The 13,536-nt window shown below is 35.5% G+C and overlaps 1 protein-coding gene across 2 annotated transcripts in view; it reads right to left on the minus strand.

Moving 5' to 3' along the window:
- RBMS3 (RNA binding motif single stranded interacting protein 3) overlaps nucleotides 1-13,536 on the minus strand; it is a 340,828-nt gene that overhangs the window by 27,107 nt on the left and 300,185 nt on the right. For both annotated transcript variants that reach the window (XM_072412382.1, XM_072412384.1), the window contains exon 7: nucleotides 1,992-2,098. In XM_072412382.1, coding sequence (XP_072268483.1) covers nucleotides 1,992-2,098 — 107 coding nt within the window. The remainder of the gene's footprint in view (nucleotides 1-1,991; nucleotides 2,099-13,536) is intronic.

Below are 13,536 nucleotides of genomic sequence, written 5' to 3' on the forward strand. Positions count from 1 at the left end.
TGAGAGCAGGCAGGATTTTTATTGCAGAAGGCTGATGTCTGCAATAAAACATGCATGCAAACCTCAGTGCAGAGTGCTGGGCTACGCCAGGTATCCCGGCATTCCCATGGGGCTTTCAAGACATACGTCATCCTGGTTTGGTTGATCAAGATGATCAATAAAGATCGCTAAGGATCCAATACCTGCAATGGAGTTAAGACAGGTGAGTGTAGATAAAAAAGGAAAATTCATATTTAATTGCAGAAAGGACATCACCTGTTCCTTTTGCTAAAGGGCCTAGACATTTTTTTTTGTAGCCCAAATTAGTAAATTGCATTCAAGGGACTTCCAGCTCAAAAAAAAGTTTGATATTGGTATTTTCCGTAGCTTTAGTAGAGCTAGGTTTTCCAATGGCTCATGAAAGCACCAACTGTCTGTAAAAGAAAACTAATGTGACTCACCAAGCAAGGTCAAAAAACATACATTATGCTATCAGAACAAACACAGAGTTCCTGTTAGAGGGTCTCTTGTAAGCACCAGGGTATGAAATCATATACTCTGTTTAAACGTCTATGCATGTATGTATATTTTTGGACATGAAGAACTTTGCACAACAGTCAAGTATGAGATCCTAAATGCTGGTAAAAAACACTGATCCGTTTCTTCATCTCATAATGGATCAAGCCCGGTTAACTAAACTAAATTAATTTCATTTACAAAAAGTAAATGATATTCATTTACCTCAAAATATTTTTCATTAAAAAACTAATAATTCAGAATTAGCAGTTTCAAAGAAGAAAGGGATACATAATTACAACCTCTAAAAATGCATTGTTGTCTAGCTTAGAATAAAACATTCACAAGAGCATACTGCTCATAACCAAGAGTTCTGTAAGTGCAAAAATTCAGTTATTTGTGATTGGCAGGCACAGCTATTTCAGCAAATTTAAGTACACAAAGCAAGGTCACCAGATCACAGTTTACTATTCAGATATCTTGCAGCCTTTTCAAAGGACAGCCAAAGGTCCCTTATTTTCTAAACTTTCACAGCTTGGCTGACAGAATTTTCCCCTAGGCAATGAGCATAATATCAGAATTTAGTCTTAATAATATTGTTAATAATTTGGATTTATCGAACTTAGAACTTTACAATAAATAGGGGTTGACTATGAGTTATAAAACACTTTGCTTATAACGTATAGTCATTTAAATGACCAATTTGTGATAATGACTCAAACACCTTTTTTGGGTTTTCAACACTAACACTGTTATTATAATTTTTTTATTCTCTTAATGTTAAAGTGAAAGAAATTCTCTTGCCAGCACTTTCCATATATCTGCAAATATGCCCTGCAGAAAATGTGCAACATGTAATATATTTGCATAGGAAGACTTACCTGCCAAAGTGCTTTCCTCCAACATTACAACAGCTTTTATGTCCCTTGCCATTCCATCATGGTCGCTGTCATTTTTGCTTGGTTTTCTACTGTTACATTTGTTTGAAGTGTATGCAACACAGGAAAGTCTTCATAGACTTCATAATTCAACCTCAACAAGGGTCAACCAACAGTTGTCCAACCATACACCATACCATACAAGTGTATGAGAATGCAGGCTATACCATGGGCCTGACAACTGGCTATCAATGCCACCTATGTAAATGCTTTCATTTAATCGAATGAAAAAGCATGGAAGAAAGTAGTGGACTATTAGCCACCTGGTAACTGCAGCCTGTAAATGAAGAACAGGCGGCTAACAAACTAGCTAGTAAGAAGAAATCTCTCAAACAGAGCCTGAATAATGGTAAAAATTTTTAAAACTGTTTTGACTGGACTTTAACAGCATTAAACAAGGCCAATGACAATCATAAAAGTATGCAGAGAAGAAAACAAAGTCCGCCAATTAGCGCTCACTTTGCGGAAGGCAGACCAATATAGAGGGAAAATGATTGATTGCTAGTGTGAAGGTAAAACACACAAGCTGTATATTAGTATGTTACTTAAAGCACTCACCTCCCCATCTCTCGGCCACGGCCTTCCATTTTGTGTGTATTTGCTCTGATTTTGCCTCTTTTTCTGTCCTCCATCAGCAAATTTACACAGTAATGGCTCCGGTGGAGCTGCAACGACAAGACACCAAGATATATTGTTAAATTCCTCCTCAAGACATGCTCCTGCCAGTAACTCTCTGCCTCCTGCATAGCTATAATCCTTTAAATACAGATATCTTCTATTTAAGATGTTTTACTTTTGTGGTCTGGAATACTGGCAGCTTTTCTAGAAGAGTTTGAAAAAAATCATAAGAAGATAGAATCCGAATAAAGATATGTTTTGAAGAAACCAACAGTGCTTTGGTTTCTTCAACAACAGTGAAATAACATAACATATTACTTTTTAGATGGTGGTACTATACTTGTGATGCTTTTTTGTGATAAGCAACTTCAAAGCAAGGGGATTGATTTTTTTTTTGCTTTCAGATGTTTCCTAATTCCGAATTACCTATGTAACTTTATGTCTTTTTAAAGCAGCAAATTTGATAAAAACCAAACGTTCTTAGGTACAGAATCAATAACTGCAATTTAAAACAAATGTACCTGGAAGATTCTCTACCAGAGAATGTTTGGTGAATGTCAGATTCATTGCTTTATGGATAATTCCCTATGAGAATGTATACTGCAAATTTATAAAAAAAAAATTGGGTCCAAGTAATGCAATGGAAGCAAAATGCAGACTACATACAGTGGTGCTGTCAAGATTTAAAAGAAGTGTGCAACTTCTGGAACCAGGTTAGGCATTACTTTTACATGAGTGTATGGCTTACTCAGATGAATAAATGGGGTCACAGATGTTCACCAAGAGAAGCAAACTGTAAAAAACATCTTCTGGAGAAAGGCGGGGCAAGGGTAAGCATGGCCACACAGTACAGACTACTGAAAGGGGTGATTTCACTGTAATACCAACAGTGCTGTCACCCTGTTAAAGGAAATTGAATGGCTTTGCTGACCGAATCAACAGGTTTTTAATGTGCAAAACCAAACAGAACCAAGAACTATTATGATTTTAGCAACACAAATACTGATAGGTTGATTTGGGTTAGTAACACTTAACCCTTCACTAAAAAATGTCATAAATGTTAGTAAGAGCTGTATGATGTGGAAACATATCATATATTGGTTCTTCTTCTAACCTTGGTCCACTGCTGTTGAAGATGGTTTAAATATTATGAATATTATTATTATAATTAATATTAATAAACAGGATTTATATAGCGCCAACATATTACGCAGCGCTGTACATTAAATAGGGGTTGCAAATGACAGAAATTTACAGACAGTGACACAGGAGGAGAGGACCCTGCCCCGAAGAGCTTACAATCTAGGAGGTGGGGGAATTAGCACACAGTAGGAGGAGAGATATGTAGTGGTGGGAGGTAGTGACTGTTTCAAAAGACAGAAGATTGGCAAGTTTGAAAAAATAAGTTTTGAGGGCTCTTTTAAATGAGCAGAAGGTAGAAGCAAGCTCAATAGGATGAGGAATACCATTCCAGAGAGTTGGGGCAACTCTAGAAGTCTTGTATTCGTGCGTGTGATGAGGTTATGAGTGAGGAAGTCAGTTGTAGGTCATTGGAGGAGCAGAGAGCGGCTGGGGGAGTATTTTTCTTTACTAGGTCTGAAATATAAGTGGGACAAGAGTTGTGGAGGGACTTGAAGGAAATGCACAGGAGCTTGAATTTGACTCTTAGGTGAAATGGAAGCCAGTGTAGAAAACTGCAATGAGAGACAGCAGAAGAGGAGCGGTGGGAAGGATGGATGAGTCTGGTTGCAGAATTTATAATAGATTATAGAGGAGAGAGTCGGGTTAGTGGAATACCAGAAAGGAGGATGTTACAGTAGTCCAGACGAGAGATGATAAGAGCGTGTACAAGGAGTTTGGTGATCTCTGGGGACAGGTAGGGGCGGATTTTGGAGATGTTGCGCAAGTGAAAGCGACAGGACGTGGAAATGTTCTGAATATGGGGGGTAAATGAGAGGGCAGACTCAAAGGTGACACCAAGACAGCGTGCCTGAGGGAAGGGCTGAATAACAGTGTTGTTAACAGTTAGAAATATGTCAGTGGGGGATTTTAAATTTGAGGGGGGATGATGATGAGTTCTGTTTTATCCAGGTTGAGTTTCATGCATTTCTCATCTTTACATTTGTTGTATGTGTAATACAAAGCATATATGTAGGTGCACAATATATCATAGCAATACAAACCTCATAAACATTCTTCTAATATTTACATATTTGTACAGACTGACTATGTAAATAATGTAATCAGTAACAGCATAACAAAAGAAGGTTGGAATTGTCAAACTGCTTCCCATTGCTATAGTAAAAAAATGATCAAATTCATACAGAACAGATGTTCTTTGTTGTTTTGGTTAAAACAAAGGTTCTTTCATGGTAATATAGAAATCAGAAAAAGAGGGGAGTGATTTGAAGTACAGAGTAAGCCCAAATGTAATTGAAAAAATATATTTTCAGAATGATAAAATCCATAGGGATTAAATTGTTCATTAAGAAGGCCACCTGTGTACACACAACCTTTAAAGAATAGGAACAAATAATTTACATTGAACTACGTAAATACTTTTAATCCTGTAACAAAGGAAACATACAAGGAAACTAACATCAAAAAGCATATATTGTCACCAGTTCTAAATGGCTGCCAAAACTTTTCTTACCACATTGGATAGGACACATGTTCAAGTCCAGTTCTGAACTTCTTATAAATATATTTTTATATATAAATATATATACTTGTATTCAATTTCCTAAAGCTTAACACCAGTTGGATACAGGAGACTTAATAGGAGAATTAATTTGATAGGAAATAATTTCAACACCCTAATTTGACATATTTATTTGACATAATATACATTATCAGCCATTTCAAGTCCCCTGTACAACAGAGAAGAGATTTGAAGAGAGAGGGGTAGCACGATGAGCCATCATTGGGTTTGTTGCAATGCAAAGAGCATGATGATAAGGGGAAAAAAAGATTGACAGAGGCGTGAGCTCATCAGTGTGCTGCTTCCCATTTAACTTTTCTTTCACATTGTGGAGGTGGGAAGAAAGCTCTAAGTAAAAATGAAAACTTTGGAGAAAGCTTAGGTTTTCTCCTAGACAGGAATGTGCTACAGTATGTGACAGAAATGTGTAAAACTGAGGACTGGATAAGCTTAGCACAGTAGATCCTTTTTTGAAAAGAAGATAATAACATATCTCAGGTTATCAAATATCCCCCCCAAACGATTGTTCTCCAGTTCAGAATAGTAGGTGGAAGCACTGTCTTAACTGGACCAACAGAAATACAAGTAAAACGCCTTGCAGATATGTATTTAGTCTGTGCATTTAGCTGTAGGCGAGTTCAGCAGTAAGGCAGATTGGTGAAAGAGTGAGTATTGTTAAAGTGGAACTAAACCTGGGATTATTCACCTATCCCCGTTCCATCAAAGGGCACAGAAAAATCTCTCTGAAAGTGGGTGCAATTCATTATTATTTTATGTAAAAGAGTCAAGAGGGAAAGCAAGGCACATGAGCTGTTATCCAGGTCAGGTAAGCATTAGACCAGATCCTAGCCCTTCAGCAAATCATTTGAGGATCGCATATGTCTCCTCCACCTGTTGTCATCCAGTCATGATGTTCCTTTGTATTCCTCTCTGTTTTTACACATACAGATATGTCTATTATGACAATATAATAACATGATCATTTCCATTTTGGTACATTTAAATATTCAGGAATGGAAAATAAGAAAGATTAAATATATTTTATATGAATATGATAATATCAGTGCTTTCTTCATGCTTTTGTGTATAAAAACACATATTTACAAGCGTTGAAACTTTAGTATATTATATTTATATTTTTGAAAGCATTTATATTTTTGAAAGTAGGAATCAACAAAAAGAGAACACTAACATTACACCTGAACACAGTGGCCCAGGGGTTAGCACTCTGGCCTTTGCAGCATTAGGACCTAGGTTCAAATCCCAGCCAGGTCACTGTCTGCATGGAGTTTGCAGGTTCTCCCCTGTGTGGTGCGGGTTACTTCCGGATACTCCGGTTTCCTCCCACATCCCAAAAATATGCAGTTAGGTTAATTGGCTTCCCCTAAAATTGACCTTAGACTACATTAATGACATATGACTATAGTAGAGACCTTAGATTTTGTGAGATCCTTTGAGGGACAGTTAGTGACATGACTATGGACTTTTTGCTGTGTAATATGATGGTGCTATATAAATATTCTATAATAATAATATTAATACACCTGGAGAAAAGGCTTAAACAGATATTAGACAATGTCCCTCCTAAAGCAAACCCTACAGTAAAGTACAAGGTCCTCTCCCACTGTTAAAATTGATTATAATAGGCAGGTATAGTAAAAAGTTAAAATAATCTATAAGATAAAAAGATATTCTACCTGTATAACCCATGTGTTCAACATCAAAGAGAGTGAAATTCCTGAGGAGCAATCACTACCTCATATCTTTCAAGGAGATCCTCTAGTCATGTGAATTATCTTCATTCCCAGAATTTTACAAACAAGGGCATGATTTTACTCTTGCTTAGACAGAAGACTAGGGTTAAGGCAAGTAAATAATCTATTTTACGAACGTATTTTTTCAATTACCTATAAGCAGAAGTTTTTACACCTGGAGAAAGCTCAGATCTATCAAGAGGACCTTAAATTTAGATATACCTATTTTATCTTTTTGACCGTGTAAAGATTTGCGTTTGTACCAAGTCTGGTAAAATTCACCTATTGTGTGACCCACTACTTCCCCAGGATTTCTATACTCCTTTCCCTCTTTACTGCATTTTCCTTCTGAACTTTTCTCAGTTGCCCATCTCTAGACTCATTCTATCTTATCAAAATCTTTTTATAAATGGGGTCAGAATTGGACACAATATTGTACATGTCTAACTAAAATCTCAAAGGGAAACCAGGATCCCCCTTTTTCTAATGACTTCTCAGAATTCTGTACTATTCTGAGGAATGTTAAATATATTGCACTGATTTTTCAGCAAGGTAAGGTGGAGAACTCTGTCCCGAACTTCATTTTCATCTGTATAAATTAAAGGTAACTGCCAGAATATGACTGGAATTGATGTGATTACAACAAATACAGCAAACACCCAGGTTTCCCAAGGCCGAATTAGGCAAAACTAGTACCCTGACTGTGTCTTCCAGAGGTTCATAATTTCATTTTTTCATAGCTACAGATATCTCTTGACACTGAATTACAATCACATAAAGTGCAGAGTTTTCTAATGTACTATGCCAATAAAAAAGACAACATTACTGTAAGTCCAGTGGAGCAGAAATGTTTGAACTTGGTATGGGTGGAGATAGGTGTGTGCTTTGGTCTGAAAATACTATATCTTTTCTTGGTCACCACATTTTCCTGTCTGTCTGTATAACTGTAACTTCAGGAAACCTAACAGTCATAAAGTAAATCAAGAATATATAGCTCTCAATATTAGATGTTTCTGTATGACTGCTACTTTTAGAAATTGTATTAGAGCAAGACTTTCATATGGATATACTAAACACAATGAAGATTCTTCAAGTCAAAGAGACCTGAGGTCACAGAAGCAAGAAGTGGAGAATATTTCATCCTTTTACAGAGTCATGCAGAAGCGAAAATGATAAGGCTTATGAATGTCATTTAAACCCAATATTTTATTAATTTAATGGACCATAGTTTACAGTCTGTTGGCTATGACTTGCCATATAGTTGAGGTATTTTTTATATCTCTGATGAGCTACAATGGTTTTCAGTGTGCGTACGATGACTGGTCACAAGTGAACTATTTCAAAATCTAAACAATGACAGTGAATTCTCTAGCAGTAATCTCAACATGCATTATTATAAAGTTTTAAAGTTTTATTTAGTTCACTTAGCTTAGTGAACATTTACTTTGCTACGTGAACAGCCCATGCTTCTGGGAATTTGGGAAATATGGGGAATTTCTTTTAGACTACTTGTGGGTCAGGTATAAATAACAATCACTGTATTGATCTATATTTTTAAAAATATGAAAATATAAAAACTTCAAAATACACTGAGGTACACAGGTATAATAAAAATGTGTTGCTAACATAACAAGTAAAATAGGCTATTATGGATCTAAAACATAGCAAAATTTACCAGCAAGCATTCTATGTCATGAGCTGCTGTGCGGAGTCAGTCTCAATGCAAAGTCCAAAATAGGAGCAAATAGGCAATTATGTTAAAATGAATGATGTGCAGGCACTGAAGACCAGATCCTGTTCTGTGTCATCTCTTCCGTAAATTTCCTCTGGGGCTTTCACACCATTTCTCAACCTCAACAGTTTTATTAAGTAATGGTAAGCTGAAGAGAGACAAGTCACACTTTCTTTTAATACTTTTAAAAGAATTGCTGTCACCACAAGAGAATTTTAGAAACTTGTACCCTATAAAATCCAACTGTTACATCTTAGAAATTTACACTTGTCTGTAACCTTTTGTACTTTTCCTGTTCTCGAAGCAAAAAGTTGAAACAAAACACACACACACATGTGGTTACACATATATATATATATATATATATATATATATATACTGGTTACATACCGGGTAGGTAGTGGTTGCATACCAGATAGAACTATAGATTTGTTCCTAAGTTGAATTTGTATGTAACTCAGAACAGATACATTACTTTAATAAATACTATTAGGACAGATGTTTGTCTCAACATATTATAAGGCAGCATGGTGTCAGTTACTGTAAAAAAATCCTCACTGTGAGTTAATCACAAACAGCAAAAAAACAAAGCAAAAAAAAAACTTTTTGGAGCCTAGCAAAAGAATTCTTCTGCAAGTCATGCAAACCACCCGTTCCCCGTTGTCAAGACTCTGTCCTGCACACAAAAAAGCAGGGAAGCCCTGTTCGTATCTTGGAGCCGTCCGTACGTCAAATGTCCTTTACTCGGGGACTACCTGTATATATACTTCACATATATGCTACAAGCTACAGAAATTTGGAAGTCTCTCCACACTGTAATTTTGTAGTCTCTGATTTTACCTGGAAATGTGCTAAAAAAGTATTAAAAACTACTAAAAGCTAAAGGAAACAGTCATTTTTTGAACTCACAGTAGGGAATGACCTGGGGCTAAAAAGTCTGTAGATTTATCATTATTAGCCTTGACTAAAATTCTCCTAAAGCATTTTGCACACAATGGTGCATAGGACTCGCCCTACTTGGTAGATTGAGTTCTGTACACTTGATGGCACAAGTATCCAATCAGTACTGTTCTATGTTTTGACCTGTCATAGAGGAAATCCATGAGTAAGGGCAGAGTTAAAAATAGTGTTTAAATTAAGTAAAGCCTACGTCTTGCATAATATCAACTAAATATTTATATACAGGTTGACAATCAAAAATCCTGCCATTGGTAATCTGGATCCTTCAGTTTCCCAGCATGAATTTCAGATTGCATGTTCAATACAGGGACTGCAGTACACTGTTTGGCCACTAATGTTTAATGGAGCTGTCCTGCAGAAACAGCTGTTAGGTCTGCTTGCTAAACTAAATACGCCTTGAGACGACCCTGCTGCCTTCTCCCTGGAACTGTGCCAGATGTCCACTGTGCTGCGAAAGGAAGGCTGTATGTGTGAAGAGGTAAGTATAAAAAAAAAATTCTGGAATTTTCAAGAATCCGGCGCACCTCAAGTCCAGAGGTTGCTGGATTTTTGAATGTCAACCTGTATATATATATAATAGATAAATCTAGGTGGCTTAGATAAATCGAGGGGGTTTACAGCAATGGCATATTTAAGATAGTAGAACTGCTAGATGTGGTGAACAGTAGTTGCCATATTTCATTAGTATTATATATATTTTTTTCATTTCTTTTACTAAGAAAGCATTAGAATAGAAATGGCCGGCACCGTGTGACGGTAACCAGTAACTAACCAAAGCTATCCAGAAAAAACTGCAGTTGTGTAAACTTATATTATATACGTTATATAGGATATTACCTTACAATGAGTTTTTTCCAATGCCATGCTTTTAATCCTAATGTAACTTACTAGGAGTGTACTTTTTTAAGATTACACACAGTATTTTTCTTGCTGTTTCCTATACCAACTACATTCAGGCGTCCATTGCAGGTTTTCTTCTGAATTTTTAGTGCTTTCTTTTTCTTAGTGTTTTTTAATACTCATTTTTTTATAGTCAAAAGAGCAAATGACCCACAGTAGGGATACTCATGAAAAATTCTTAATAAACCAAAGAGTAGACATCAGCAGTGCCTAAAAAAAGTATTAAACAGGCCGAATGTAAGCAAAACTGCAACAATCCACTCCCCTACAGGATTTCCACAGAAATGGCAGAATTCATTGGCATAATTGAGCAAAGTAGAACTTTTCTTTTCTTTAAGGATAATAGAAAAACTAATTGCAATAAAAGTGACAGGACGATGGACATTTTTTTAAGGACATGTACTATAGCAGAAAATACAGTTTAATTGGGGGAGTGAACCCTAAAAATTCACAATACCTTTACCTTGAAAACTTAGGGGGTGCTTTAAGATGTATTTTTAAATTCCAAAAAAATATGGGGTCAGCAAACCAGCTTTTTCAATCCTTTTTTAAGATGGGGAATAAGTACATTTCAGGTCTCAACCCTTGCTTTTAATTATGATACCCACAGCTTTATAAAACATTTGTTGTGAACAGTAAGCTGTAAATATGGGAATAAATAAAAGGAATATAAACTACAGTGTATTTAGCACATCTGGCACACAGGGCTGCTCTATATGAGAAAAGAACACTGTGCTCCCTCGCAATTTAGTAAAATGGAACTGTGACCCTTATATTGATGGTTAGTGGAGATGTTCCCTATGAAGGGCCATAATACACTGATAGCCAGTAAAAAGAACGCTGCCTACATTGGTGGCAAGTGGAAAGAATGTCTACCTTACAGATACTTAAAATATCATTGGTGTCAGTGGCCAGGTTGTTGAGAAAGGTTGAACCAAACACTGGATAAATGCAAAAACCCCTTACAAACTGTGTCTACGATAACATCTGTATTAACAGAGTTAAAATGTCAAGACACTTAGATATCTGTATCTAGCTCAGTCTAGATAGCTATTTTTCGGTGAAATATATATACTTTACAGTTCTTATTCTATCTATATGTATATATCATTACAAGTTTAAAATGATAATGACAGATAAAGGAAATAAATATTTCTTCATAATTTAAAGACAGTGCAGTTCAGTGTGTATCTAAGGGTGAAGCTTGGCATTAGGCAATTATAGGATTTCAGATTCTAAGTGTATATTAATGGAGCATAGCTAACGGAGTTCACCAAAGGTTTCTAACAAGCATCATGAATAAAATGTCATTATTAGACAGGGAGATACAATGACCAACAATTACACAAAGCTTAACATCTGATGCAAGAAAAAAGCTTTTAACGCATTTCTATGCCAGACACAGAAATGTCCCCTCTTGTCAACATAATTTACCATTTTTATTGTATCTACTTGATCCAAAGACCTTAATAAGTGTAGCAAAGTGTGGACCACTTGTACTGAGGTGAGATGTGTTACTTATCCTACTGTTTAATCTTCTAATCTCATGCTGACATAAATGTTCTTCATCTCGGCAATGGAATTGCTATCTGTGTTCCAGAGATTGAGGTAAAAGACTAAGCTTTTATTCCTACTAAGGAAATCAGCTTTGGTCATTTAAAAACTGTCAAATATTAAGGAAAGCTACTTTTCTAGCCCAAGTGTAATACACACTAAATAAAATGCTAAATCCCCTCAGGCAGTAAATTTCAATGGATTAATTTATTAATATGGATTTAATATATTGTATATATCACTGTTGTATATAGACCTCTACAACATTTAGACTACTGTTTTTCCCAGTTTCCTGATCACTGGATTCCCTTGAAGTGTGTTTAAACTTCTATTTTCTAACAAAGAGAGAACCTTCCACACATAACCTGCAAAAATCGATCTATTTTGGGTGTCCATTTTGGGTGCATGAGGCACAAAGCTTTTAACAAGCATGGGCATTCAGCACTAAAGTGGATAGGAGATTATGTTTTATTTGTAACAACCAGATGCAATTGTATAGTATAACACTCAAACATTCAAAAAGATGACCATGACAACAATTTTCTAAATGCCAAACATTGATGATATTGTAAACCTGCTATGCATCATTCAATTGTAATATTGTATTATGTTTTTCGTGCTCAATTAAAAAAGTTTGGAAGAGGAGTGATGTCACCTTTGGTGAAAATATTGTAATACCACTCACTGGGCCTGATTTAATAAAGCTCTCCAAGGTTGAGGAGAATACACTTTTATAAGTGCAGCTGGGTGATAGTGTATCCTCCCCAGCCTTGGAGAGCTTTAACAAATCAGTACCATTGAAACTAATATTTTCTGATAAAGTAATGGTATACCTCAGTATGAAGTTGTTTTTCATCAGGAATTATAATTGTTTAAGACAAAAAGTTGCAAATACTTATAATTATATATATAACCCTTGAAATATAATGGGTTAATTATTATCAGGTTCCAGTAGTTCATTTCTTGCAAGCTCTAGATCAGTGACATTATGTATGTGAGGAACAGATGATACAAATTCACCCACAACAACATCAATACATACATACTAAAACTATGTACGACATTATCGGTCTGTACATGGCCAAGAAGCAATACAAATTGTATATATATATAAATTTCAATTACTTTCTCATAAAGGCCGCTATTACTGCATCATCACCATGACCAAAAACAAAAGTGAAGGCCATGATAATTAGAGTATTTTGCTGTTTAGGTATTTTTCCCACCCTATGTCCTGGCCAATTGTTACCCTTTGCTCCTGGGCAGCTGTAAATCCACCTGTTCGATTCTAAACTTTTGTCGAGGTTGTATAGAGGACATACAATTAAAAATTATATAAAGATTACAATAAAAGTAAATTAATTTGACTGTTTTTTTTAACTAAAACAACAGATTTTTTTAATCAATAACAACATTATGTAAACTATAATAAAACTATTATAAAAACTTGTAATTCAATCAATTTTATTATACAGAGCTGCGGTTTTCAGATAATATATAAAGTTTGTTTTTTATTATATTGGATATTTACTGTATGTGTCATACTGCCTAAAGGTTGTCTTGCCCAATTGTTTTGATATCTGAACCATAGGTGGTTCCTAGAATCTCTGCCTCTGCCTTTGAGGACACATTTCTTTCTTATAGCTATAAACTATGTACAAACATTTCATCTGAGGCCTCCTCTGTGACTTTGATAATATCACTATATAAGTAAGGTATAAGTATATTACCAAAACAATATCTACAGTTGCAAACATTATCACTGCTTTTACTTTTTTCAATAGAAAAAGTAAATATTTAGCAGGTAAATACTGCTTAAAATCGCATTCACACCATATGGTTTCCCACTTGGGACTTTACAGAAAGTAAACTGACTAATGTCCC

Source organism: Pyxicephalus adspersus, chromosome 5 (assembly GCF_032062135.1).
Source record: "Pyxicephalus adspersus chromosome 5, UCB_Pads_2.0, whole genome shotgun sequence".
Classification (NCBI taxonomy): Eukaryota; Metazoa; Chordata; class Amphibia; order Anura; family Pyxicephalidae; genus Pyxicephalus; species Pyxicephalus adspersus.